The 27,462-nt window shown below is 40.5% G+C and overlaps 3 protein-coding genes across 3 annotated transcripts; 2 read left to right on the top strand and 1 right to left on the bottom strand.

Annotated features, from left to right (window-relative positions):
• On the bottom strand, nt 1–27,462 carry ppp3r1b (protein phosphatase 3 (formerly 2B), regulatory s1ubunit B, alpha isoform, b). Its single transcript, XM_084368166.1, has 6 exons — nt 27,199–27,462; nt 22,963–23,002; nt 7,953–8,129; nt 5,158–5,217; nt 4,570–4,754; nt 1–3,257 (listed from the first exon to the last, which is right to left on the bottom strand). Exons 1-6 carry the CDS (start codon nt 27,199–27,201, stop codon nt 3,210–3,212), a joined length of 513 nt encoding a protein of 170 aa, XP_084224292.1. The 5' UTR covers nt 27,202–27,462; the 3' UTR covers nt 1–3,209.
• LOC311270597 (E3 ubiquitin-protein ligase TRIM39-like) lies at nt 9,249–13,147 on the top strand (the record flags this gene model as incomplete). The annotated part of the gene is made up of 2 exons (XM_084375569.1): nt 9,249–9,355; nt 11,385–13,147. Exon 2 carries the CDS (start codon nt 11,387–11,389, stop codon nt 13,145–13,147), a length of 1,761 nt encoding a protein of 586 aa, XP_084231695.1. The 5' UTR covers nt 9,249–9,355; nt 11,385–11,386.
• Nucleotides 14,933–18,093, top strand: LOC311265717 (E3 ubiquitin-protein ligase TRIM21-like). Its single transcript, XM_084367672.1, has 2 exons — nt 14,933–15,033; nt 15,789–18,093. The coding sequence occupies exon 2, from the start codon at nt 15,791–15,793 to the stop codon at nt 17,456–17,458; it is 1,668 nt and encodes a 555-aa protein (XP_084223798.1). The 5' UTR covers nt 14,933–15,033; nt 15,789–15,790; the 3' UTR covers nt 17,459–18,093.

Here is a 27,462-nt window from a genome sequence, read left to right as displayed (position 1 = left end):
AACCTTCAAACAGTTTATTTCTCGTTTTTGCGTGTATGAAGTTTCAGTGATGCAGCAGAGATGAAAACAGGAGTAAAAATCTAAGACTGAATCCATCACAAACGTCCCTTTAAACCAACATTAAAACACTTCAGCTAAAGCAGCGGGAAGCTTCGACACCAACTGTTCAAAACGAAACATTATCGACCCAAAGAAAAAAAAGAGGGGAAAGAAAAACGAATACAGAGCGAGTGGCGGGCGACTTAAAAACCTTTATGATTACAGTCGTTTCCATGTTTAAAACCTTTAATTGGCAACATCTACGTGCTTGAAATGTTTTTATTTATTTATTTATCACCATTATTAACATGTAAACACAACACGGTCTCACTGAATTTTATGAAATGAGCCAAAACTCTCAAATGCAAAAATTATTGAAATACAAGAAAAATGATGTTAAGATTAAATATCCTCACCGTGAAACACATGATCTGATAATAACACGTTTAAAATATGAACCTATTACAGATAAATAAACAATGTCGATTAAGGGTTAAAGTTCTATTGAAAGTAGCTATAGTCTAACTATTAAACATGCACCAAAAACCAGCCATTTATTATTTCATGGTATTATAAAAATTCATAAATATTCTACCTCACAGAAAATGAAGTCTTTTCAGTGCGTGTGGTCGAACTGAACCAGCTGTACTGTCACAAACTCTTGCATGCACAGAGTCGATCGTTTGCATTTGCAAGACATTTCACTCATTTCATTAAATGTTGAGACCAGTCTGGTAAACTTTGAAAAAAGACCTTTTAATAAAGCTGTAAAGAGCTTTAATAAAACCTGATCTACATGCAAAACAGGCAGAAGAAGAAGAGATCAGTTCACACGTCATGCAAACACATCACAAGTCGTCCGTTTCAGGTAGAAAAGTCTTTTGCAGCGCGTCACTAATTTAACCGTTCAGTCCGGCGGAGTTCCAGCGGTTTGTTTTCTCCTCGGCTTCGTTTCTTCTTCTCAGAGAGAGATTAAAGATGTGACCGTCCAAAGCAGAGGAGCTGCAAACACACACAGTCCGTTCACCACGTCATCCTGCCGGACCCTCTACAGATGAAGCTTATTTTATCTTTCTAAATCTAACAGGTGTAAAAACACGTCCAGAACTATTAAAACCTAAAAAATGTAAAAGTCTTTCCAACATCGTCGGAGTCCTGCATGTTGTTCAAACGAGCGGCGGCCTCAGAGGAGAATCGAGCAAACACGTGAATCCTGATGAGAAATGTACAGAGGAGATAGTGTTTCATGGCTGATTTCAGGCTCTGACACTCGTCCAGAGACGAGCGTTTTAACAGCGTTTGTTTGGCGTTCGCCCCAAACTTTTCACAGATTTCTGCAGTAAATCTACAAACGTGAGTGTAAAGCAGTTTATTAACAGATTAATATCTGACATTAACAGCAGGAGCTTGACCGTCACGCCAGAGTTGTTGTTATTTCTAATATCTGACTTATAAATAGGGTTGGGTACGTTAACACTTGAATCGATACGCTACCTGGTCTTTTCTCTCTTTAACCAAAATGTCATTTCAGTTGTAAAACGTCATAATTTTGTACAAAATACGACTGCTTCAAATGAGGAAGCTGTTCAAAGACCTGACAGCAGCTTTACTCGGACTGGAGACCTGCACTAAATGTAGAGATATAAGGAATATCGCACATTATTGGACTATTTGAAATATATAAATAACTTTCTAAAGGAGCGTAAGTCCGACTCATCCAAAGGACGAGAAACACCAGCGTTGTTGTTGCAGTAAATAGAACAAAACTTGTGTACTATTTGTTTCGTACGCTGTCAGGCCGTCCAACAGTTAGGGTTGAGTACCGTCGGTAGTGATGGTAGTTTAATGATCATCACACGTGGTGAGCGTGCCTCTAGACAGCCAATCACCAGCAGCACTATTAGATGTTGACATAACAAGCATGCTGCATCCTCATTGGCTCACTGATATAGATGAGATTAACTCGAGTATTGAATGACAAAATATTTTTTGTTACCCAACAGGGTCCACTCTTCATCTTTCAGATAATTTCATGTTTGACCAGGTGAGATGTGTTCAGCTTTTTATTTATTTATTGAAATCTAATACCGGCTGATTGAATCGGTTGATATTAAGGGCGCAAATTTTAAGCTTTTTCTTGAATCGATACTCGGCTTTACAATCAAAATTATTAAAATTAAAATTATTAAAATGGCCAAAATTTAGTCATATTAGTTTGTAGAGGATGTACTCCTATATTTTGTTTTGAGATATTTGATAAGCAAGTATTTGTAATTTTGATGCATTTGTGTCCTTCTCTGATCGTCAGTTAATACATTTTTAATCTGTTAAATTCTGACAGGCGATTAATTGATAGTTAGTCCTACTTAAAAGCACAGAGTTCAGTACCCGACCCTTCTTACAAACAATCTTTAACGTCGTAAGCTGTTATTCTAACCCGGCGCTGAATAACACGAAAAACGGAACGTGATGCTCGTGAGCCAGAGAAACGTCGTTTAAAAACATGCAGCGCTCCTGAATGTCCGAGAAAACTGAGCCAAACACGACTGAAATGAAGCTGTTCTTTAAGTGTAAATAATGCAATACTCCAGTAAGATAAATGCATTCAATAATACAATAACATCTCTAAAATAAAGACACACATTTTACCTGTAATTCACCTGCATGTCAGAAATTCTCGTTGGCACTTCATGCTGTTTTTGTTGTTCTGAAATCAAGTAACATCACCGCTAACTGCACGCGTCCACTAAAGATCTTTAAGATAGACTTTCTTTGATTCTCAACACTAAAAAAAAAAAAAAAAAAACAATGACACCAAAATAAATATAAAAAACCCACATACCTTGAAAAACCAGTAAAACATACAGTACACACACACTAACACACACACTCTCCAGCTTTCCTCCACCAAACTGAAACCGTCGCTCTGCGTTAAAAAGCCGTCCGTCAGCTTTTAAAGTGCGACGTCGAGTCACTGAGAGTTCCTGATCGATGATGATAGGTGGTGAGAGTTTGGCTTCAGAAGGCTCGGGGGGGGGGAGGGAAGGTGGGGTGAGGAGGGGGAGGACGGGTGAGGAGAAAATACTTCTGTCGAAAACAGATAAGAGCGTTTCGCTGGACGACGTCTTCAAGCAGATCTTCAGTAAATGGAGGAACAGAGAAAAAAGTTGTCAGACGTCCACCACCATCTTTTTGTGAATGTCTAATCCACCGACGACCTGCAGGAGATGACAGGAAGTGAGGTCACACATCAGTACCTGCCACTAATGAATGAGGATGACTAACGAGGAACACAACAAGTTTAAAGCTGTAATAATCAGTGTTTTCAGCTCTACGGATGGAAATACTGAGTGTCAACAAATGATCAATTAGTCGATTAGTCAATTAATCTGCAGGAATCGTTTCTGTAATGTTGTCAGACACTTGCAGTGCGTTCAGACCAAACACGAGGCAAATTATTCACACGTCTAAATTACACACAAAGTCAATGAAAAGGCACAAAGACGCAAATTCACGTCTATTAGCTCCGGGCAGCGCAAATGACAAACAACAAATTCGCGAGAGTTGAAAATATTGAACTAACTGATGTCATGACGTTAACGTCGCTGATGTGCAGGCATTCAGAACAACAATGGAGCAGAGGATAATAATCACTAATCGTGGTCGTTGCAGACACCCAGAGCTGCACGACAACATGTCTGCTGCACTGAGACAAATAAGGAGCTGCCGTGGAGGAAGTGAGCGAGGAAGTTAGGCTGCCTGGTAAGTCATGGAAATATGTCCCAGCACAGCACAGCCCTGATCGATCCAAACTCCATTCAGGGAACAAACATTTAAAAGTTGTTGGCTTGTCTTCTGGCTGACAGACCTGACGAAGCACGAGTTCAGGCGGCATTATGATGTTGTTATTTCAGCGTCCTTCTGATCCATTTATTGTGTCAGATCACAGAGAAATCTCTTTGTTTTGGGTTCATACCGATGAAGTAAGACAGATTTATTCAGTCAACGTCTACTTGCTGGTCACAGTTACTATTTATTGTGAAATTCACCGAGCTAAGTGCCGCTTGAGTAACGTGACTACAAATTAATAAGCCTGCGGTCAAACTTGTGTAAGTAACGGGATGTGGATATTTTCTTCACGTTTGGTCTGAACGCACCATTAGAATAAACCTCAGAGACAAAAACACTTTGAGTGGACGTAACTTTGACGGGCACAGTTACCAGATCTACTGGACTGATTGTAAAACTTTTGGTAAGTATGAATCATAAACATGTAAATATTGGCCCAGTTTTTAAATTATCAGATTTTTCCTTTAAGGAGTTGGAAATTTCCCCACCACTAATGAATTGTAAAACTTTGTTGACTTCATGGCGACACTCTACACTCAGCATGTTAGCGTGCTATTGTTTGTGCTTGGGTTTTTTCCATTCACATGAATAAAGTCGTTCTTTATACTAAGGTTTGACCTCTGACCTCCGCTCTGTCTTTAAGTGTGTTTCTCAGTCTGAAGCTCAATGATCAACACTCACAGCACAGAACTCCTCGAAGGATATCCTGCCGTCTCCGTCTTTGTCTGCGTTGATGATGGTCTTGTCGACGATCTGTTGGAGCTGGGTGTCCTTCAGGTTGTTGCCCACCATCATCTTGAGGACCTGGAAGAGCTCGCCGTTGGATATGTAGCCGTCTTTGTCCATGTCGTAGATCCTGAAGGCAACTGAGGGCAAACGGGAGACATGGAGGAATGTGGAATTACTGTTTTTTTAAGTGAACATCCTGCAAAATATCCTGGTGTTGAAATGTTCACAGCTACACTGTTTGAGTTGTATAAGATGTGACTTCACTTAAACACAATATGACCTCAGAGAAGTCACTGTTTCAACACAGCGAGGTTAATAAAGCCACAGGCGTGACTGATAGAAGTGGCTGTGCTGCCACCTTGTGGATTCTCAAAGGTTTAACAGTTATGAAAATGCCTCTTACTGAACTGATACATTTAATTTTGACTGAATTTAAAGTTGAAGACGTAACCTGGTAACATTTGCTGACGTGTCTATGATATTTAAACTCTGAGCTCATGAATCATGAGGAGGCAGCAGAGATGGACGTCGGACACTTACAGCGCAGCTTCTGCTCTTTGTCTCCTTTGACGCTGAACTGAGAGACTCCTTCAATGAACTCTGCAGGAGACAGAAGACATCGTCATCAATTCAAACTGCAGCTTACATAATGAACCTGTTGATACATGTCATCTACGAGAGTGCAATCTTTCCAAGGTGATATAATTACTGTGTTAATACTAGTCTTGATGTAATACTCAGCAACAACAGTTCACATGTTTACACTAAGTAAATTTAGTCTTTAAATTGAAAACTGATCTATTCCAGGGCAGCAGACAAACAGACAACAGGTCATTTATCTGACTCATGTTAATGATACAAACTTTCAGAGGGAGGAAAAGTTTGAGGTCAATAACAAGGTGTGAAGGGCGACTGTACAGAAGCCTTGAGGGACAAGTGAGGCTTTTTTTCCAACCGATCCATTTGTGTGATTGAATTGTTTTCTCTGCTGTGTTTATGACTCGTGAACTGGTGGGAGAAAATTCAAGTTTTGAAAATGCATGAAACAGTGGAAAACATTTTTCACAAGATTTCTTTTTTTTTTTTTTAAACATTTTTGCTATTTTTTCCTTCTGGAGGATTTTTTTTGTTTGTTTTTCAGGCTCATTTCTAAGTGTTTGTTTTTGTAATATTCATTTTAACCACAAGATCATGTGTGTATTGACTGAAAGTTTTGGCAGAATAATCTTTTGAAGTTTGTTAATTTTGAAAATATGGGAAAAATTAAGGAGAAAAAAGTGAGAAATTCTGAGATTAAAAAAGTTGTGTTTTTTTATGTTAATGTAAGCCTCATTTTTCCAATTGTTTGTTTTTGTAATATTCATTTTGGCCACAAGATCCTGAGTGTAGACTGAGACATGATACTAAATATTCCACCTGTGACACTGACAGCAGGTTAGCACCAATCATAACACAAACCTCGACAAAAGAAATATGTGACAGTGATGTTTCATAACCTGCTTTGTTTTGCTTTTGGATCCATTTACATCACAACAGATATAGAAAAAAAAAATCCTCCTGAAAAAATAAATACTGGGAAAAAAAATTAAAATTCTACTGAATTGTTTTTCCCCACTTTGCTTCACACATGAAAAAAACAACATTTTACTTTTTCACAAATTAAAAACATTCTTTTGTTCAATTTAGTTTTTCTCCTGAACCGTTTCCCTCCATGTTTTCACAGATGAAACAAACAAATTTAAAACTTTGAAGGATTATCGTGGCAAAACTTTTCTGAAAACCACCAATTTCAGTTTGTTTTAAACATGGTTGAAGAATTTCTCGGGGAAAAAAGAAAATTTCTCACGTTTTCACAGATGGACAAAAAATTGAGGAATTTAGGAAGATAGTCCTGACAAAACGTTTATTTCTACCAGTTCGCAAGTCTACAGAAGCCCTGAAGGGCAAGTGAGGATTTTTTTCCCTTTTTTTTTTCTGGTGATCCATTTCCTGAGTTCTAGTTTCATGTGTGAAACCAATAATAAAAAAATATTTGTGAGAAAAAGAAAAAAAATTCACTTGGTTCCAGACACTTCACTACCATCTACACCACTCTCATCAGGCCGTGTCTTGAATATAGCTCAGTGCTCCTGGTAGGTTGCTCAAAAAAACAACAGGAAGAGCTAGAGCGAGTTCAGACACGTGCCTGTAAAATTATCACAAGGAGAGCTGGCAACATCTCACAACCCCTACCATCACTCCAGACCAGGAGGGAGGAGGCTGCAGTGAAGTTGCTCAGGGACATGCACGACGAGCAACACCCTCTGCATGACCTGCTACCTCCAACACGAGGCAACTGCACAGCAAAGACGCTGAGGAACCAGCACAAGCTGGCTGAACCGATGGCCAAGACCAGCAGGCTAAGAAACTCAACCCTGCACACTGCAGTTAGGTTATATAATAGTTAGACTGTAATAATAAGAGGCTGCAGTATGGCTACAAATGATTGCTAACTGCCCTGAAATATTTTTTTTAATCTTGAAATTGTTTGTTTGTATGCGGTTTCTTTTTTAAATGATTGTGTATGTTTTGTTTTTTGTAAAGTTTATGCAGTTTGCAAGCATGAATTAATAAAAAAAATAAAAAAAAATCAAAATCACTTAATTTTTCTCATAATTTTTTTGTGTGCGTGGAACAGAGTGGGGAAAACAATTTTCATGAGTAAAGTAAGGCTCATTTTGACCGGACGAGGCTGCACACAAACATTGTGGAGGAACGGGGAAACCGGCGACTAAATAAAAGCCCAATTATTATTATTATTTACACATAATGACACAAACACAAACATTAATTATAGATCCAAGTTGTCATAAACATTCAACCAGCAGTGTGACTCACGCACTCACTTCTCCATATCTGCGTTTGTAGTGAGGTGTAATAATTATTCAATAAACACCTTTCAGTTGTAAAGATATCAGCGCCGTGTCACCATCACATTCCCTCCCCGATTACTAAATGATCAAATTATCATCATCATCAAACAGCATCAAAGAATGAATACTGTAAATATTCATAACAAGTATGATTTTAGTTTTCATGTAGTTGTGTGTGAAATCACGACTGTGCCTTGAGGCGCACACTGTGCACACCTTGGAAAAGAAAAATGTTACATTTTTTTATATTTTTCACTAAATTTCACAGATGAAAAAGTTTAGAACTTAGAAAAAGGATCATCAGGACAAAAACCTCTCACTTGTCCCTCCGGGCTTCCGTAGACGTCATAAACACAGGACAGAAAACAATAACTCTCACTTGCCCCTGGCTCCATGAGCCTGCCTTTGTCATGATTTATTTACCTTTAAAGTCGACCTCTCCATTTCCATCGGTGTCGAATATGTCGATGACTCGCTGCACCAGGGGGTTCTGTTGGAGTTCTGGTAGGGACATGAACTCCTCCACGCTCAGGGAGCCGGAGTTATCTAGGTCGAGTTTCTTAAATCTCTTTCCTAACCTCTTAATCTCATCAGCATCAACTGAAATGAAACAGAGAGAGAGAGAGAGAGAGAGACGAGTTATTTACAGACAGACGGACGGACAGACAGAACACACCGACTAAAATTCAGCCTAACAGGAGGAGGAGAGTCTCTGGACCAAGTCTGCCGAGTCTGCTAGGCGACGCCTGAGAAGTTACACGCAGCAGCTAAACCACCTGTATCTTACGTCCTTCCTGCCTGCAGAGACCACGTCCCTGTAAACTGGACCAGACCTACCTGGTTTCTTGCTCCTACTGGCCATAGCTGTCCAGAGCTACTGGTCTCTCACTGCACCAGTCAGGTTGAACCTTGTGCTACTGGACGGACCTCCTGGTGCCGCGCTCTAAGCCCTAACACCGGGTCATGTGACGCCTCTTTCAACACTAATCACTCTGCTGATAACCATGAATCAGCAAGACACAGTGGAGGTGTATTGTGTTGGTAACCTGGTGGAGATACTTTATCCTGTCCCTTTAAATTATCAAAGATATGAAGAATTTGAATTGAAAATACCACAAAGGCCGTCAACAAGTGGAAGTCTAGGAAATGTCGGCATTCATAGAACATGACAAAAAATTTTAAGTCACGATCAGTTTACAGTTAAAACAAGAAATAACCCATTTTTATGTTTTGATTTGTTTATCGGTTGTTTTACAAGACTGAAAATGACGATTCTTTAGTGTTGAATGTTGTAAATTGACATTTTTCTTCACGTTTTATGTCGTAGAACAAAACATGTAAATATCTTCAGCCTGAGGTAAACACACACCTTATTTCAGACAGTTAACTGAAAATCAATTAGAAAAAACTCTCAGACTTTGAGACGAGGTAACCGGATGTGCAAAAGTGCAAACTGATTTCTGGGTTTTAGGACTACAGACTATTGTTCTGACTCATAAAAAAATCAGTCAACTTGAAATTCAGGTGTTTCTCGCCCTCCTGAGTGGTTTAGAAACTGCTCCTATTTACTTAGCAGAGAAAAGGGATTTCGCAATAACTCTAAGTCAGAAAGAGGAAACAACCCTGACCAACAGAGCGGCAGTAAGAGGAGGAGCAACGCTGCAAAGACGAGAGCTTCAACGTCACACGACAGAAATGAAACTTAACATTTGTCAGAGTTGAAGCCACGCAGCAGTCGAGACGAGTCTCTGTTTGTCTCTCAAAGAAAACTCAAACAGAGTTCATCAGGTCTTTATCAACAACAGCAGAGCCTCTGACAAACACTGGTGAGTACAGATGATCACATTTACACTTTAACAACCAGGACTGACACAGACCTTCAGCTCGACTCAGACAGGAAGTTCCACTCTGTTCATTTCATACTGACTCTTATTTAACTACAGCTGTTTGTCCACAGGCTCAATATACAGTAACACACTTAAACTGCTTCAAACTGTCTCTGTGTCAGTTCTCAGGACTTTATCACTTCTAACTGAATCTCTGTAAGTCGAAGATTAGTTTATCACCTACTCACTTCCTACATGTATAACACATTGTATTTCCTCTGAATGTTTCACATTAAAAGCTTTCCACCAGCATGGAGCAGGAGGCTTTTAATGTGGAAGAGCTAGAGGAGATGTTATTTGTTCGTCATCAAGTAAGCACAGTTTTCTTAGCAGTGCTGCATAGGGGTGTTCCAACAAGGGTACCTCACGAGTCGATTCGATTTCGATTATGAGAGCTTTGATTCTTCGATTATAACGATTGTCGATACGATTACTGATGCCACGATTATTCGATTATTGCGATTTTTCATGCTTTTCTTCATACAAGATTGATTTTGTCTTCATCATCAATTAACTCAGTTCCTCTAAAACTACACTCATTACCTAAATAACAAGGTTTTTTGGACATTTGACTTGTATTTTTCAAAGACACAAAATATTTTATTTTATGACCATGTAAACATTTGCACTTTGACCTACTTAACTTTGACCAGGGAAAGCCCCATTTGTATGAGAGCCCCCTCTATTGGCGGAAAACACTGAAAACAGTCATGCCCTGGATTTAATGAGTTCATTAATTCAAGTAAACAAGATATGTACTTCCATCAAATTTATTTAATGGAAACTTATTCAGTCTGGAATATGAGTAGGATAACTTAACAACAAAAGCTGCCATAGGGAACAAAAGTGCATTCTTCAAAATTAAATAATTCAACTTATTCAGTCTGGAATATGGATAGGATGGGATTATCAGTTACCAAAACCAAATCTTTCTCTGAGATCTGCCATTCTGCCGCTGCTTTCTCCAGCAGCTCGGCAACATTTGCGACTCTCACTCAAATCTCGGGTTTGAAGAACGTGACTCACCAACTTCCATTCGTTCTTGTCCGACTCGAGCACAAAATGCGCTGTTATAGTAACAAAGGATTTGGTGGCAACCGAGGTCCACGCATCACATGTAAGCGCTACCCCGCTCGCCCTCTCCATGGACTCCAGGACGTTTGCTTTGGTTTCGTCGTAGAGGTGGGGGATTTCTTTCTCTGTGAAGTATTTTCGGTGAGGGAGTTTGTAGCGGGGCTCCATGGTGCGCACCACTAACAGAAACCCCCTGTTGTTTACTACTGAATACGGGCGTAAATCCGTCGCAATGAAAGTAGCTATGTGTCCTCTGTGTGGCGGGCACGACCGGAGGAGCCTTCTCCGTTTCGGGATGAAAGCGTACAAGGTGCTGCCTCATATTTGTGGTGTTGCTGAGGTACTTTATTTTTGCTTTGCAAATCTTGCAAATCGCGTAGGTCTTGTCAGTCGTCATGTTTGCTCTCTCATAACATCCAAAGTGCTTCCACACGGTTGCAGTCAACCCCGGTGGCGAGAGAATCGGCCACTCTTTGGGGGCTGCTAAAGCTGTTGCCATTTTGCAAAGAAACTAACGTTACTGCTCCGTTTGTTGTGGTCCCACTAGCGCTTCCAGTTATGTGTTTTTTGTTCCGGTCTTGCGGCAAAGCATCTACGCATCGCCACATGGATGAATTGCACCCACCTCTAGTGCTGCACTTTGATAAAAATGTGAAGACACAACAGGTAGAGAGAAATCTGGTGCTGTTTTGGCAGCTGAACAAGTCTGAGCTTGTCAGCACTGTTTACATCATGAGTTACTCACTGGGCGTGGTGCAAATGAAAACTCATATATTATTCAAAATTATGCAATCAAATATCACATCTAATACTTACATTAGAACTTTCTTTCTAAACTAATAACTATAACTGTTTTATAAATATATATTTCTTTCCTTTCTCACTACATGTGTAGACATGGCTGCTGCAAACTTCCTTCCATCTGAAGATCAGTTTCTGTGCTCCATCTGTCTGGATGTGTTCACTGATCCTGTCACTATACCATGTGGACACAACTTCTGCAAAACCTGCATCACTGAACACTGGAATACTAACGACCAGTACCTGTGTCCCATGTGTAAAGAGGTTTTCGACACAAGACCTCAGCTGCACGTCAACACTTTGCTCTCTGAGATGGTTTCTCAGTTCAGACAGTCAGCTCAACAGAAAGCCAGCAGCAGCAGCTCAGAGCAACAAGTGTCCAAACCAGGAGAAGTTCCCTGTGACGTCTGCACTGGAACCAAACTGAAGGCCCTGAAGTCCTGCCTGGTGTGTCTGGCCTCCTACTGCGAGTCTCACCTGGAGCCTCATCTGACAGCTTCAGGCCTGAAAAGACATCAGCTGATCGACCCTGTGGAGAACCTGGAGGACAGGATGTGTACGAAGCACGATAAACCTCTGGAGCTGTTCTGTAAGATGGATCAGACATGTGTCTGTATGCTCTGTTCAGTTTTAGACCACAAGACACATGATGTTGTTCCTCTGAAGGACCAATATGAAGAAAGAAAAGCAGAGCTGGAGAAGACGGAGGCTGAAGTTCAGCAGATGATCCAGAAGAGACAACTGAAGATTCAGCAGATCAAACAGTCTGTCAACCTCAGTAAAAACGATGCAGACAGAGAGATAGCAGAAGGTGTTCAGGTCTTCGCTTATCTGAAAGTAACTGTTGAGAGAAGTCAGGCTGAGCTCATCAAAACAATAGAAGAGAGCCAGAAGAAGACGGAGAAACAGGCTGAAGACTTCATCAAAGAGCTGGAACAAGAAATCTCTGAGCTGATGAAGAGAAGGACTGAGGTGGAGAAGCTCTCACACTCTGAAGACCACCTCCATCTTCTCCAAAACTTTCCATCTCTGAGCCCTGCTCCACCCACCAAGGATTGGACGGGATTCAGCGTCCCTCCATCCCATGAGGGGACTGTGGTGAGAGCTGTGGCTCAGCTGGAGGAGACACTCAGTAAAGAGATGAAGAAGCTGCTTGAAGCTGAGCTGAAGAGGGTCCAGCAGTATGCAGTGGATGTGACTCTTGATCCTGATACAGCAAATCCCTGTCTCATCTTAACTGATGATGGCAAACAAATGAGTCATGGTGATTGGAAGAATCTACCAGACAACCCAAAGAGGTTTTCCGATTATATTTGGGTCTTAGGAAAACAGAGTTTCTCTTCCGGCAGATTTTACTTTGAGGTTCAGGTTGAAGGAAAGTCCGATTGGAATCTAGGAGTGGCCCGAGAGTCGATCAACAGGAAGGGAACGATCACACGAAGTCCTCAGAGTGGATACTGGACAATACATTTGAGAAACGGACATGAGTACTTTTCTGCTGCTGGCCCTGATGTCCGTCTCTCTCTGAGGTCTCGGCCTCAGAAGGTGGGGGTGTTTGTGGATTATGAGGAGGGTCTGGTCTCCTTCTATGACGTAGATGCTGCAGCTGTTATCTTCTCCTTTACTGGCTGCTGCTTCACTGAGAAACTCTTCCCATACTTCTGTCCTGGTCTCAATGATGGTGGTAAAAACTCTGCATCTCTGATCATCTCTTCTATCGGAGATGCCCCCTCCGCCCCTTTAGCTCAGCCCATGATGCCCCGTCCTTTGGCATTCATTCCCGTTTCCCTCCCAGAATCTATGCCCCCCTACACACTGCCCAAGACCTCTGATCATCTCTCCTGTCAGTTAAACTGAATAGTCTTGATCTCTAAATAATCTGTTTAATGAAATTAATTTAAAATTAATTCATAAAATTTTTATCGTATGTGATTCCATGACATTAAAACATTAATTTGAAGTGTTCATCTCTTTCACCTCTCATCATGGTACGTTAGAGAATATCTATTTAAACCTCTGTTAACTACAGACATTTATATTTTAACTTCCAAAGTAAATCACTGTTTCTAAGGAGACCAAAAACGTTGAGCTGAAATTAAATGTATTTGTATAAATTTTGTAAAAAGCCTCGATTTTGTATTTGATGTGCAGCCACTGAAAACATGAAGCTGAATGTTTAATTTTGTCATGAAGTTTAATTTAAGGCCTTTAACATGTCTACATAATACAGTGTGTGATGTTTTATATCAGACATAAAATGTTGGTTAATGTAGGTTAAATTAATAGAGATGGCAACAGGATTATCTATTTTGTATTAAAAAACGTGTTTTGGTTAATTACTTATCACTGTAGCCAAATTTAAATGTTCTGTGAACGATGGAAAGATGGATATTTAGTCAAAGAAATCTGCAGTTTTGTGATTATTTTTATTAAAACTGTCAAATAAACTACTTGTTGAACACAAAGCCTGACTAAGCAGTTAATTGACCAAAAAATATTGATAGAAAAGTCTTGTTAAAACGCAATTTGTGATGTCACCAACAATGAAAACTGTGATATAAAGATGGATAAATTATGAATTTAACTACATTTAATAGATATTTGTACTCATTGTTAACGGGATGAAAATGGGATTTGATTTCGTGGAAATCCTCAGAGTTGTATCTGTTTAATATATTTCATAAAATTATTTTTACCTTTGTGATGTGTAAAGAAAAGTGAACATGATGTCCTACATTTGAATCATTTACAGTGGGTCAACCTATACCTACTGATTTCTGTGGCAGACTTTGGGGGGTGAAGGGGAGATTCAACTGGGTCGTACTCTCTTTAACCAAACTGTCACGTACATGACAGTTGAACTCCACAGCCTGATGTTAATGTGAAAACAGCCTTCAGCTACATTCATTCATGATGCGTCTGATTACCTTCATCTTCACCAACAGACTCTGTTCAATATGAACTCAATAACATCTACCTGGAAACAAATGTAAAGTTTTAATTGTTGAATAAGTTCTAGACCTGAATCCAGTCATTTTAAATTTGTAATCATTTCACCGATACAAACAGGCTGAAGTCATGTTAAGTCTATGAATACAAACTAAGACTTAAAATGCATTTTTCCTGATTCCATTTATTGTTTTCAGCAGTGCTTCTTCTTGCAGGTTGTACGACTGACAATGACAGAAACTTACATTTTTTTATGTTGTAAGTTCTTTTCAAGCCAAATTTCAAAACTATAACACAATAAAGTCTCTCTGAAAGACTCATCCATCAATACTTGGTTAATATTAATTGTGAACATGTGCTGAGACCTGACAGTCGTCCTCACGTCTGTCCACTTCAACATGACTCTCAGCTACACTGCAGCAACAACAACAACAGGCCTCCATGTTGACCACCGACTGACGTTATGACACAGAACCACCACTAGATGGATCACAACCCAAAGGAATGATGAGCCAAAAGTTACTGTGCAACACTCACTTGTCTTACTCCACCCACTTGATAATCATGTAAAACAGAGGGAGGAAACAAGTCCTGACCAACAGAGCTGCAGTAAGAGGAGGAGCAACACTGCAAAGATGAGAGCTTCAACGTCACACAACAGAAATGAAACTTAACATTTGTCAGAGTTGAAGCCACGCAGCAGTCGAGACGAGTCTCTGTTTGTCTCTCAAAGAAAACTCAAACAGAGTTCATCAGGTCTTTATCAACAACAGCAGAGCCTCTGACAAACACTGGTGAGTACAGATGATCACATTTACACTTTAACAACCAGGACTGACACAGACCTTCAGAAACTTCCACTCCAAACTCTTCAAAAACTGACGCTTTGGGATGCCGGCCGGCCCGTCCTACAATCCCACAGCGTCAGTTTTTGAAGAGTTGGGAATGAGACTTTTCTGACAAATAGCACCTGATGTCCACAGGCTCAATACCAGGTATTGCAGCTAATGGGGATCTTAATGAAATGAAATCAAATCAAATATACAGTAACCTACTTTTAACTGCTTCAAACAGTCTCTGTGTCAGTTCTCAGGACTTTAGTAACTTCTAACTGAATCTCTGTAGGTTGAAGCTGTGTTTCTCATCTACTATTGGCATAATACATTCCATTTCCTGACTTTTTCACATTAAAAGTTTTCCACCAACACACCAGCAGGAGGCTTTTAATGTGAAGGATCTAGAGGAAATGTGATCCGTTTGTCGTCAAATTAGTAGTTTTCTGAGCAGGGTTGCACTTCATTAAAAATGTGTCGACACAACAGGATATGGACATAACTGGTGCTGTTTTGGCAGCTTAACAACCCTGAGCTGCTTGTTGTTATCATGGCAGTTACTCACTGGGCGTGGTGCAAATGAAAGCGTAACTTTGAATAATATTGAGTCATGAAATATCACATCTCATACTTACAGTAGAACACCCTTTTTAAAAAAAATAATAACTATAACTGTTTTATAAATATATATATATATTTTTTTTTTACACGTGTAGACATGGCTGCTGCAAACTTCCTTCCATCTGAAGATCGGTGTCTGTGCTCCATCTGTCTGGATGTGTTCACTGATCCTGTCACCACATCATGTGGACACAACTTCTGCAAAACCTGCATCACTGAACACTGGAGTGTTAATGTCCCGTACCTGTGTCCCATGTGTAAAGAGGTTTTCAACTCAAGACCTCAGCTGCGAGTCAACACCTTCATCTCTGAGATGGTTTCTCAGTTCAGACAGTCAGCTCAACAGAAAGCCAGCAGCAGCAGCTCAGAGCAACAAGTGTCCAAACCAGGAGAAGTTCCCTGTGACGTCTGCACTGGAACCAAACTAAAGGCCCTGAAGTCCTGCCTGGTGTGTCTGGTCTCCTACTGTGAGACTCACCTGGAGCCTCACCTGACAGCTTCAGGCCTGAAAAGACATCAGCTGATCGACCCTGTGGAGAACCTGGAGGACAGGATGTGTCTGAAGCACGATAAACCTCTGGAGCTGTTCTGTAAGACCGACCAGACATGTGTCTGTATGCTCTGTTCGGTTTTAGACCACAAGACACATGATGTTGTTCCTCTGAAAGACCAATATGAAGAAAAGAAGGCCGAGCTGGGGAAGACAGAGGCTGAAGTTCAGCAGATGATCCTGAAGAGACAACTGAAGATTCAGCAGATCAAACAGTCAGTCGACCTCAGTAAGAACGATGCAGACAGAGAGATAGCAGAAGGTGTTCAGGTCTTCGCTTATCTGAAAGTAACTGTTGAGAGAAGTCAGGCCGAGCTCATCAGAACGATAGAAGAGAACCAGAAGAAGACGGAGAAACAGGCTGAAGACTTCATCAAAGAGCTGGAACAAGAAATCTCTGAGCTGATGAAGAGAAGGACTGAGGTGGAGAAGCTCTCACACTCTGAAGACCACCTCCATCTTCTCCAAAACTTTCCATCTCTGAGCCCTGCTCCACCCACCAAGGATTGGACAAAAGTCAGCGTCCCTCCATCACATGAGGGGACTGTGGTGAGAGCTGTGGCTCAGCTGGAGGAGACACTCAGTAAAGAGATGAAGAAGCTGCTTGAAGCTGAGCTGAAGAGGGTCCAGCAGTATGCAGTGGATGTGACTCTTGATCCTGATACAGCGAGTTCCTGTCTCATCTTAACTGATGATGGGAAACAAATGAGTCATGGTGATTGGAAGAATCTACCAGACAACCCAAAGAGGTTTTCCAAACACATTTGGGTTTTAGGAAATCAGAGTTTCTCTTCAGGCAGATTTTACTTTGAGGTTCAGGTTGAAGGAAAGTCCGATTGGAATCTAGGAGTGGCCCGAGAGTCGATCGACAGGAAGGGAACGATCACACGAAGTCCTCAGAGCGGATACTGGACAATACATTTGAGAAATGGATGCGAGTACTATTCTGCTGCTGGCCCTGATGTCCGTCTCTCTCTGAAGTCTCGGCCTCAGAAGGTGGGGGTGTTTGTGGATTATGAGGAGGGTCTGGTCTCCTTCTATGACGTAGATGCTGCAGCTGTTATCTTCTCCTTTACTGGCTGCTGCTTCACTGAGAAACTCTTCCCATACTTCGGTCCATGTCTTAATAATGGTGGTAAAATCTCTGCACCTATGATCATCTCTCCTGTCAGTTACACTACGCAGACTGACAACTGGTCTTATTCATTTTGTTGACTTGTTCAAGGGAACAAATGTACACATGAAGTGAGAATACTGTACAGAATCTGTTTACTGTGGTGATTGATTTACACGTACTATTATACAATTATTGTCTAAAAACATATGTCATTACAAATTAAAGCAACACACTAATTTGATCTATTCATCTCATGGTGCCCATGTTATGTGGAGAATATCTAAACCTCTGTTAACTCAGAGATTTATGTTCACTTCCGGAGGAAATCGCTGTTTCTAAAGACACCGACTATGTAAATAAAATTAAAATGTTGAGTGAATTTGCATAATGTCTACATTTTGTTTTTAGTTTTTGATTTGATTTGCAGCCACAGAAATATTACTGAATATTTCATTGTGTCATGAAGCTTCATTTAAGAGGTCTATGTGTCATTGTTAAACTCTGCATAAAAAGTTAACGAACAGAGTAGATTAACTGAATAGATGCAAACAAAATGTAATATGTTTTCTGCCAGTTTGTTTTCAAAAGTGGTTTGTTTCATATGTTGTCAGTTTGGCCAGCGATGTTTTGTGAATAGCAGATGATGCATGATGGCCGTAACAAATCTGTAAATGTGTTGGGGGGAAAAAACTAAATAAAGCAAAATAAACTTAGTGAAATGCTTTAAGGACAAGTGAGCAGTGAGCAGTGGTGTAATTCGTTATTACTTTTAAGTAAATTCTAGAGAACAGAACATTAGCTGGGTGAGTGTGTGTTTGAAGAGCTAAATGCACTTATATAATATATAATGTGTTATGAATAGGGTTGTCACAAGAACCAATACTTCGGTACCAATTCGATGCCGACAAGAAAAAAATAATACGATACTTGCTTTTTTCTGGTAACGTCAGAACCGAATATACAACTTTTCACTCGGCGAGCCGTGTCGATTCTTGGCAGAACTGACGGGGGCAGCAAGTGAGTTTCGAGTGAGTTTCCGTTTACTATCACTGTTGTGTCACGTCATACGTTAACCCGAATATGCCTACGTTCCGTCATTTGGGCATGAGAGTCAGCTGGGGCGCAGGCTTCTACTCTCGCTCAGTCGCTCCCTCATGTAGATGTTTAACGTAATGTAACGGTACGGTCTGCGTTATTATACGTAAGGTGACACGATGAGATACTGTCTGACAGTCTCTTACCTTATGTTATTTAAACTAAAAGTACCTTTTGGCAGTTGGCAGCTGGTACTGCAATTTAAATTCTGTGCAAAAAGATGTTGAAGCACAGTGGTGTTAAATACTTGACAGTTTGAAGCAGTTTTCAATAAATTAGTGAATTTAAAAGTACATGGGTTCTGTTGTTTTTTTTTAAATTGTGGTATCGAATTAGTATCGAGAATCGTGGAAATTCACCGGTATTGATATCGACTACTGAAATTCTGGTATCGTGACAACCCTAGTTATGAAAAATGTTTTATTTGTGCTTTTATGGTTTCTATGTCAGCACTCTTAGTTTACGGGCTCATAAGTTGCATTTTCAAACATCATATACTGGCTATAAGAGCCTGTGTTGTCTTGTTTTCATTGCAGCAGCTGTGCCTAATACTGATGCCTCTGCTCAGTTCACTGTCAGACTGTTAGCAGAATAAAGATGTAAATGTTATATTACGTCTGTCATTCCTGATATTAGAAAAGAAGGCTACAAAATGACCGCAGAGTCAACACATTCAAAGGTTCGTGTACAGTTGGACAATATAACCCACAGTCGCAAAGAGGTTTTATCGTATTATTTGGTAACTGTAAAGTACTCTAGTGTAAAAGTAACGTTACCCAACACTGGTAGTGACTGAACAAAAAGCCCGTTTTACTCACAAGTTGTGCTTCATTCCTGTTACAGCTAACAAATGTAATCCTTTATCAATGCAGGCAGGTTTTTCGGACATTGCAAAACAATTACGTAAAATTCATGCATCTACGCTGCTGGAAACATGTAACAGAAACGGTCCATGGTGTGGCTTCATATCACAGAGAAAGATAGCGATGGTGCTAGTTGTAATGTTTGTAAATGATCATTTCAAGTCAGGGTGGAAAAACCAGCAATTTGCTGAAACATCTTTCTATGAAACATGCGCTTCATTTCCAGAAATGCAGAGAATTCAACACTCGACACACAAGAGCCGCTGCTTCCCAACCCAGCAGCATGTCTGGTACCTGAAGTCAATGTTATGTAATAATGACATTAGATCCACGCAGGAAGGCTCATCAGATTTTTCTCTTTGAAACCCTGCGTAGGCCTACTTTCTGTTCACAGTGAGAATTCAACCAGGAATCCAGAAGGGAATCGACAGAGAAGCGGACTGTTTAGCAGAATGCAGAACGGGATTTAGTATCAATATCATTTGATCAATTCCCGTCTGTAGCCGATTTGATGAAACCTGAGGTGTGTGGCGGTAACATCACGTTCGGTTTAATACAACCGCTTCACTCGATGAGCAACTGTTCTGTCAGAACTACAACAGAAGAGCAGCTGCAGCAAAAATAGAACAGGGGCATAGAAATAGCAGAGCAGCGAGGAGTCATGATAGAGAGGTTCTGCTCATGCATCCACTGAACGCTGGCAACCTGGAGACAGTGGCAGCAGCTTGTTTTTACATTCTGCAGTCCGCGTTGAAAACACATTGTGTGGATCGTCTACGGCTGCTGAAGGTGCAGGATTAATTTCTCAGAAGCTGCAAAGATTAATTTTTTAATGCTTCAACTTCTGCATTGTTTACATCCACGTTTACCGACAGTCAGATTCAGTTTGATTCTGATTCACTGGGTCCTGATTCGACTTGATTTCAAATTAATCCAATTAAATTAAAAATCGGTTTGTTTAGGGTTATTCTAGTAAAAATACCAAAGTTGCCTGGATGTGAAAGAGATTCTGAGAAAACAAATGCTGTTTCTTGTACAAGAAACCCTCTAATGTGATGTATTATTAAAAAATATTAATGTTTATTAGAAACCGACTGATATATGGGCCGGCTGATCAGTCGATATTAGGCTGGTCACAGATAAACTGGTATCAGGGTATATGTGCCACGATATGAAAACCTTCTTTTAAGAGATTATAATCCTGAAAAAACACGCTTGGGATGATTTCTGAATATTAAACTCACAGTGAAGTCAACTGTTTCAATGCACTGGTGTCATTTTGGACTTTTAGGTTTATTGTTTTACAGTAAAATATCTTGACTCCATTACACTTCATCTTCACATGTGTTTGATTACTACATTTGAGGGATCACTGCCAAAAACTAAACAGATATCAGAATGTTTTTACCCAATATCAGTATCAGCTGTGATGTTTATCTTATTATCCATTATTCTATCACCTAATTATTAAAAATGCTGTTGTGAAAGAACAAGAGAGTCATGACAGATGTCAGCCTGTGTATTTCAACAGAGGAAAATTAGGTGAAAAAGCAACTTTCCCGTTTTCAACAAAAAAATTTAAGATTTCCTAATTTATGAGGTGAACCTGAATGCACCATAAAGTGCTTGTGCTGTGTGTGAAACTCTGACACAGAGAGACAGCAGAGGACAGACGTATACCAAAGATTTGGTATCAACTTTCCAAGTTACAAAGTCTAAAGCTTAATAGCATTTTAAATCTTCACCCAGACCCTTTGAAGAAGCTCCCACTTGCCCCTCAGGGCAGAATTACAGGAGGTCGTGGTTGAAACGGGACAAGATGTATGTAAACAGACACGACATCTCCAATATCCTGTATTAAGCTGTGGGCATCCTGGTATCATCACAATACCAAAGCCATTTATCTGATGTACGCTCGCAAGGTGTTCACAACTTCACGCCATCAATCAAGTCATCAATTAAAAAAGAAAACTGCTTCATTACCTGGACAGTAGTGTTGCTTTATATGCTAACAATAGCAACCTGTCTGCACTGATATCAGAGGAGCTGTACCAAGTGCAGCAACTTCACTGCTGGACTTAAATACAATTTGGGGCATCATGTCCCATCAATGGGGGGAATGCAACGTTGAAATGCAGCAAAATGCAGGACGATCATGCAAAAATCAGCAATAACAATGTCACGTTAGCTAGCAAGACAGTAAGCTACAGAGACTTGAGCAAACTAGCAGCATCAGTTTTATGCTTGTTATAAAGAAAAGGACCATAACACATTGAAACGACAGAGTTGACGCGACAGTTCGGAGGGCCATGAAGCCCCAACGCTTCACCCTCACCTGGACGTGAGCACACAAAACAGAGAGGTAGGACTAAGTGGTGCAAGGGGCTAAAGGTGTTTTGGGATTGGGCCCAAAAAAAGGCTAAAAGCAGTTTCTGGTATTCAACAGGCACGTTGACAGGCAGGTTTTCAAGACGGTTCACATGTCATACATCAGGCCCCCAAACTTCTCTCCCAATCAACGGTCGATGTCATTTTGAGCCCAGGTTCAGCTTACAACGCTAACTTCCTGAGAGGGGCGCTTCTCAAAAAATAGGTCAAGCATTACAGTCATTATTTTCTAATTAAGCAGCGAGATTTCCTCTCTGGAGTGGGAGGTTCAGAGCAAGGCGACCACCTAATTAAAACTGGGATATTGCAGTGACTAAAAATAAACGAGGTTTTCCCAGCACCCCTGACATTGACCTTTACAGAGCGATGAGGCATTTTTAGCCTCACAGCGTCTGGGTCAGGCTGCCGGCTGAGGCCTGCAGAAGAAGGTGCAGCATGTGGTGATGTTCACATCAATCACCAGCCACCATCATATCAGTCAGTGGCAACATGACTGACTTTTCCCTGATGATCACTACCCAACAGAGCAGGGTGCTAAATTATCTGTTTATATAGAATTATTAAAACCTGTGCAGTGTTGAAACTGGCAGAAGTTGCTTATGTAGAGTCTTTGTTTGTCTTTTGATCAGATGAATCCAGATCCAAACATCATTTTGTTCATTATACACCAACTCATCCTGGAGCTGTAACTCACTCATGCATTAGATGTTTCTTACACTCAGGTGTGCATATACCACAGGTTAGTGATTTGTATTTAAAATATAAAAATGTTAGTTTCTATTATCGGTTATTTTATCGTATCGGCCACGAGAGTCTCGGCTTAAAACAATCGGCATCTTGCGTCCCTATACACGAAAAAGAAAATGTATCCGAATGCATTTTCTTGCGCTGTACCAAACTTGTACCAAACCATGACTCTTAAACCGGTGAATGAACTGAACTGCAGACTTAATTGTTTTCCTGCACATCCAAGTGTTGTTGTGTTAATCACTTTAGGAATAAAAACTTCCCTGAAGCTCGGCTCAGAAAATGCTTCCAATAAAACGAGAAGAAGAAAGTTCTTGCCCTCCAAAAGGTTTATCTAAAACCTAAACCACATTGTGATTTGTCGCTGGTTTGTTTTATATCAGATTCTCACCAGCAACATAACACAGATACACAGATCAACAGATGTGGAAGGCAGAAAATGTTTGTAAGTTCAGGCGCGACAGTGTTTCATGTAATAATGTGGTGAAGAGACATTAATTGATACTCACAGTGCGAGCACATGTCCAGGGCGTAACTGGCTTCATTTCCCTGAAAATGACAGAAGATTGACAATGAAACAAAGTGCTCCACATTTCAGCAGCTGATTAAACACATCGTTGTCATTTATACTAAAAGAAACATGGCTGCTGTCTGCTGTTTGAATGGAGGAGCTGCTGTTTGGCATGTGGGGAGGTGAAAAAAGCCAACTGGCACATTTCTTTAAATTCCACTGATGGGCAGCTCTCTGTGGACTGGGAGAAATCGTGCACATACATAAAGAAAAATCTGCAAAATCTCAATTCAAATGTGTACGAAGGATTACGTGAACCGTTCAGGGTTCTTGTGTAAATGTTGGCGTTCATTATGCATGAGCGACAGAATGATCTGGACTCTGAAAATGAGGCCAACGTGCCGCCTCGATTTGCTTCGTGTCGTCTCTCGAGGACTTGAACCAGGCTGCTCCGGCGAGGCTGCAGCTTTTCTTCTTGCTAACGAGAGCCGCGGTAAATCTTAAAACACAGGTCCTGTGTGAGATTTTAACTACATTCACACACATAATACCCATCATGTCATCTGTGGGGTTAACACAGCTGACTGTATGAATACTGGGCTCGTCACTGAGATTTTGGGCTTTTCAACTCTGTTGAATTCAACTATTACATCCAGTGAAATATTAGACGCTTCTGCTTTGATTTGCTTGCTTGCTTCTTTGTTTTAAAATGTGATTTTGTTGTGTTTGTCATTAGTTGAAGCAGGTTTTTAGAGGCTGATAGAGGTCACAACAATCACAGCTAATGTAGTACTCATGACGGCCTACAACAATGTTTATTGTGGATTAATGCTTGGATAATTTCCATGTCAAAAATGAAGAATAATTTCCTTAAGACAAATGTTTTGTCTGTCCAACCAACAGTGTGAAATCTTTAGATATTAAATTATCACACAAGACAAAGAAAAGCAGCAAATCCTCAGTTTTAGACGTTGGAACTGGAGACCGTTTGCTATTTTTTGCCTCAACAGATGACGGAAAGAATCCATCAATCATCAGGATAGTTACAGATTGTTTCTTATATCTGATTATTCTGAAACATTTAGGGGGACGTTTGGTGCTGAAGGTTGAGGACAGATGTTCCCAAACTTTTCCTGACATGGAAAATAAAAACTACTCATTCCTACAGAGGACGAGGAGGCAGCCATGATCGTTACAGCCTCTACACCCACAACTAGGGGTCGACCTACGTGGCTTTAAAGGGCCGATACTGGTTATTAAAAATCAAGGAGACTGAAAACAGATATTTGGGACTGATATTAATTTGCAGTAAAAATGAAACGATGTCAAAACTTCGAACAACCCCTGATGAAACGAACCTAAGAACAATTTTCAGGTACTTTGAGTATTTCCACGTTCTGCTCCTTTATATTTCCTCTCCACTACATTTAGTTGATACATTTAGTTACTAGTTACTTTGCAGATTCAGATTATTCAGAGTTTAAAGGCTCTTAATTGTGTCGTGTAACCAATCAGAGAGTCATGTGGGCGGGACATCATGTGAGAGGATCCATGACCCTGCAGCTTTGACAGGTTTATTTCATCCAGGTAACAGTTCAAGGTGCCTTTTTCACCTTTACTGAACAGCAGACACAAACAGGAAATAGGAGAGAGGGGACAAAGAGATGTGACATCGCTGGCTGGAATCGAACCGGCGATGCTGCAAAGGTCATGCAGCCAGGTGGAGCACATTGTTGGCCTTTGGATCAAAGCTCAGTGGGCCGGTCTCCACACAGCGAGTCAAACGCTTTAAACTGTGATAAATAACATCACGTTTCTATGATCTGGGCTTCTGTATACTTTGGTTCTTGTTCAGCTCGTGATACCAGTCAGTTGTTCATCTGTGTGTCTTTCATTTACAGATGTAAGATCACACTAAGATTACTGTGAAGGACGTAAATCAACAAGAGGAAGGCCTGAACATCAGAGCTGAAAACACTCAAAACATCTCGTCGATGGCGGCTGAACAAAAAATGTCTCTGACAGAGAATCTGCCATTTCTCACATCAGACAAACGAACACTTCCGCTCAGCATTTTCAAAATAAAACAGTGAAATACAGGGAAAACTGGCAAACTGCACATCTTATGTACAGAATGAGCTCCTACAGAAGAGCAGAGAAATACTTGTAATGTTTAAGAGGCGGCGCCGGAGCAGTAGTTCAGTGTAGATTCACAGAGATGAAAATACAGAAACAAAACCAAGTCTGTAAAACACATTTCAGCCACATTGTTTAAATCAATTATAAGAATCACTTGTACTGGCTCCAGCTTCTTAAATGTGAGCATTTTCTGCTTTTCTTTGTCATTTATGACCGTATATAAAATCTTTGGGTTTTGGACTGTTGGTTGGACAAAGGAAGCAATATGAACACATCACTTTGGGCTCTGTGAAACTGAGTTGAGCATTTTTCACATTTTTTGACATTTTATAGGCTAAAAGATTAATCAATTAAGATAATAATCATTAGTTGCAGCCTTAATTTCATGTGAAAGCAAACTGAAAGGCAGAATTTGAATTGTTTGGCCAAACACATTTTGTAGACGTCTCTTTGGGTTTCTGAGACATGGTGATGGGCATTTTTCACTATTTTCTGACACTTTAGGGACAAAATGATAATCAGCAAGTATTGAAATGAAATATTAAATAGTATTAAATGAATATAATCATCAGTTGCAGCTCGAACAGAGAAGATCAATATTTTGGGTCATTTATCAAACAAAAATGCTTTTTCAGGTTCATACTTTTATTCGGAGGTCCTTTTAAAAAAACACATTGTTTTCTCATATGGTTCATCGCTGCAGCATCACTTTTTCACACTGTGTCTTGAACGCTCCATTTTAGCTACTGAGTGAGACATCACACCTCTGTTCAATCTTTGGTGAGAGTCGCACATGCGCATTACTTAAGGCAGGATGTAGCCAATCAGAGGCAGAGTAGGGCGGGTCATGCCGAGCAAGGTAGTGCAATCTAAAATAACGCCACTACAGCTGTAACAACTGTGTCTGCTGACTGACTGGAGTGTTTATATTTTATAATAAATATATAACATGTTTATATAACGGCTGTTACGTTGTGATGCACATAAGTTACAGAAGTAAAGGCTCGACGTTGCGTTTCAGGAAGTGCAGCAGAGTTTTCTGTGGGAGAGTAACTCCCTTTAACATGCACAAAATGCTTCATAACACAATAAAAGAAAGGCACAAACCCAAAAACTATAACATGACGTCTTTAAATGTGAATATTTTCCGCTTGTCTTTATCATCTATGACAGTTAATGAAGAGTCTTTGGGTTTTGGACTCTTGGTTGGACAAAAGAAGAATGAAGACGTCACTTGGGTTCTGGGAAACTATGATGAGCATTTTTTACTTTAAAAAAACAAAAACATTTTGTAGACTTAAATATGAGCTGATTGGGAAAATAATCAGCAGATTTAGGGACATTATTATAATCAGCAAATCAGCTACAGCTCCAACTTTGACACATGTAACGTTCATTTCAGAGAAGATCAATATTTTGAGTCATTCATCAAATAAAAATGCAAAGTGTTTTCTTATTCCAGCTTCTTAAAGGTGGTTTCCTGCTTCTCTATGTTTCATATTATTGCAACTTAAATACCTTTGAATTTCAGGTCGGACTAAACTCGAAAATACTACTTGCTAATAATTTACAGACAAAATAAAAAGCTAAATAATCTGTGATGGCAGTGCTAGTTTATTTAATAGATGAATATTTGCTTTCCCGGATAAACAAACTGAACGCTTTTATTTTGATGGAGCAGTTACGACACTTCCGTCGTCACTCGGTTGCGCACTTGACGCACCTCCAGCTAGCTAACCTGCTAGCAAAGCATTAACAGTATTTCTATATTTCCTCACAAGCTAGCTTCATCGTCAAACTCCTCCAAGCACTACATTTAAATCCCCTTTAAACGCGGATGTGTGACCGCGTGTCCGTCGGGAGAAGCACAAATAACACAATAATCCACCGATACCGCGATAAACAAACTGCCACAGACGCTACGCTCTGGCGCTGTGCTAACGCTAGCTAGCTCGCTGCTGCTAGGTAAGACAGCTTAGCCTGGAGTGCTAGTAGCGAAGCTAGCAGCACAGTCGAAGGAGGAGAAGCTGCTGTTACAAAATGAGGTTTGACATTTAATGTGAGGAGGAAAAATCAGGAACAGGCTTTTTCTCACCATTTTGCCGTCAGAGGGTCTTCAGCTGCCGAGGGAGTAATTCAAAGCACCGCTAGCGGGTCGATACGGGCAGAAACAGACGATGTTTCAGCGGGGTTCGTGCGACTTCTGACGGTCAGACAGAGACCGACCACCGGCTGCCTGACTTCACGGTTACTGACAGCGGGGGAGAGATTCACCGCAGCGCCAGCGGAGAGAGACGCAGAGGGGGGAGAGCGAGCACCGAGAGACTGGTGGAGTGGAGAGAGAGAGAGAGAGAGAGAG

This window comes from Pagrus pagrus, assembly GCF_965226575.1.
Source record: "Pagrus pagrus genome assembly, chromosome: 2".
NCBI lineage: Eukaryota > Metazoa > Chordata > Actinopteri > Spariformes > Sparidae > Pagrus > Pagrus pagrus.
The sequence above is the reverse complement of the archived record's forward strand: the minus strand, read 5'-3'. Positions and strand labels throughout refer to the sequence as shown.

What these genes read in the sequence shown, in the direction of transcription:
- LOC311265717 (XM_084367672.1), top strand. Translation starts at nt 15,791, where the DNA reads ATGGCTGCTGCAAACTTCCTTCCATCTGAAGATCGGTGTCTGTGCTCC.
- ppp3r1b (XM_084368166.1), bottom strand. An exon ending in CCTGGACATGTGCTCGCACT is followed by an intron (nt 8,130 to 22,962) that starts GTGAGTATCAAT and finishes GTTTCATTTCAG; the next exon opens with TTGATGCTGATGAGATTAAG. An exon ending in TGGAGAGGTCGACTTTAAAG is followed by an intron (nt 5,218 to 7,952) that starts GTAAATAAATCA and finishes TGTCTCCTGCAG; the next exon opens with AGTTCATTGAAGGAGTCTCT.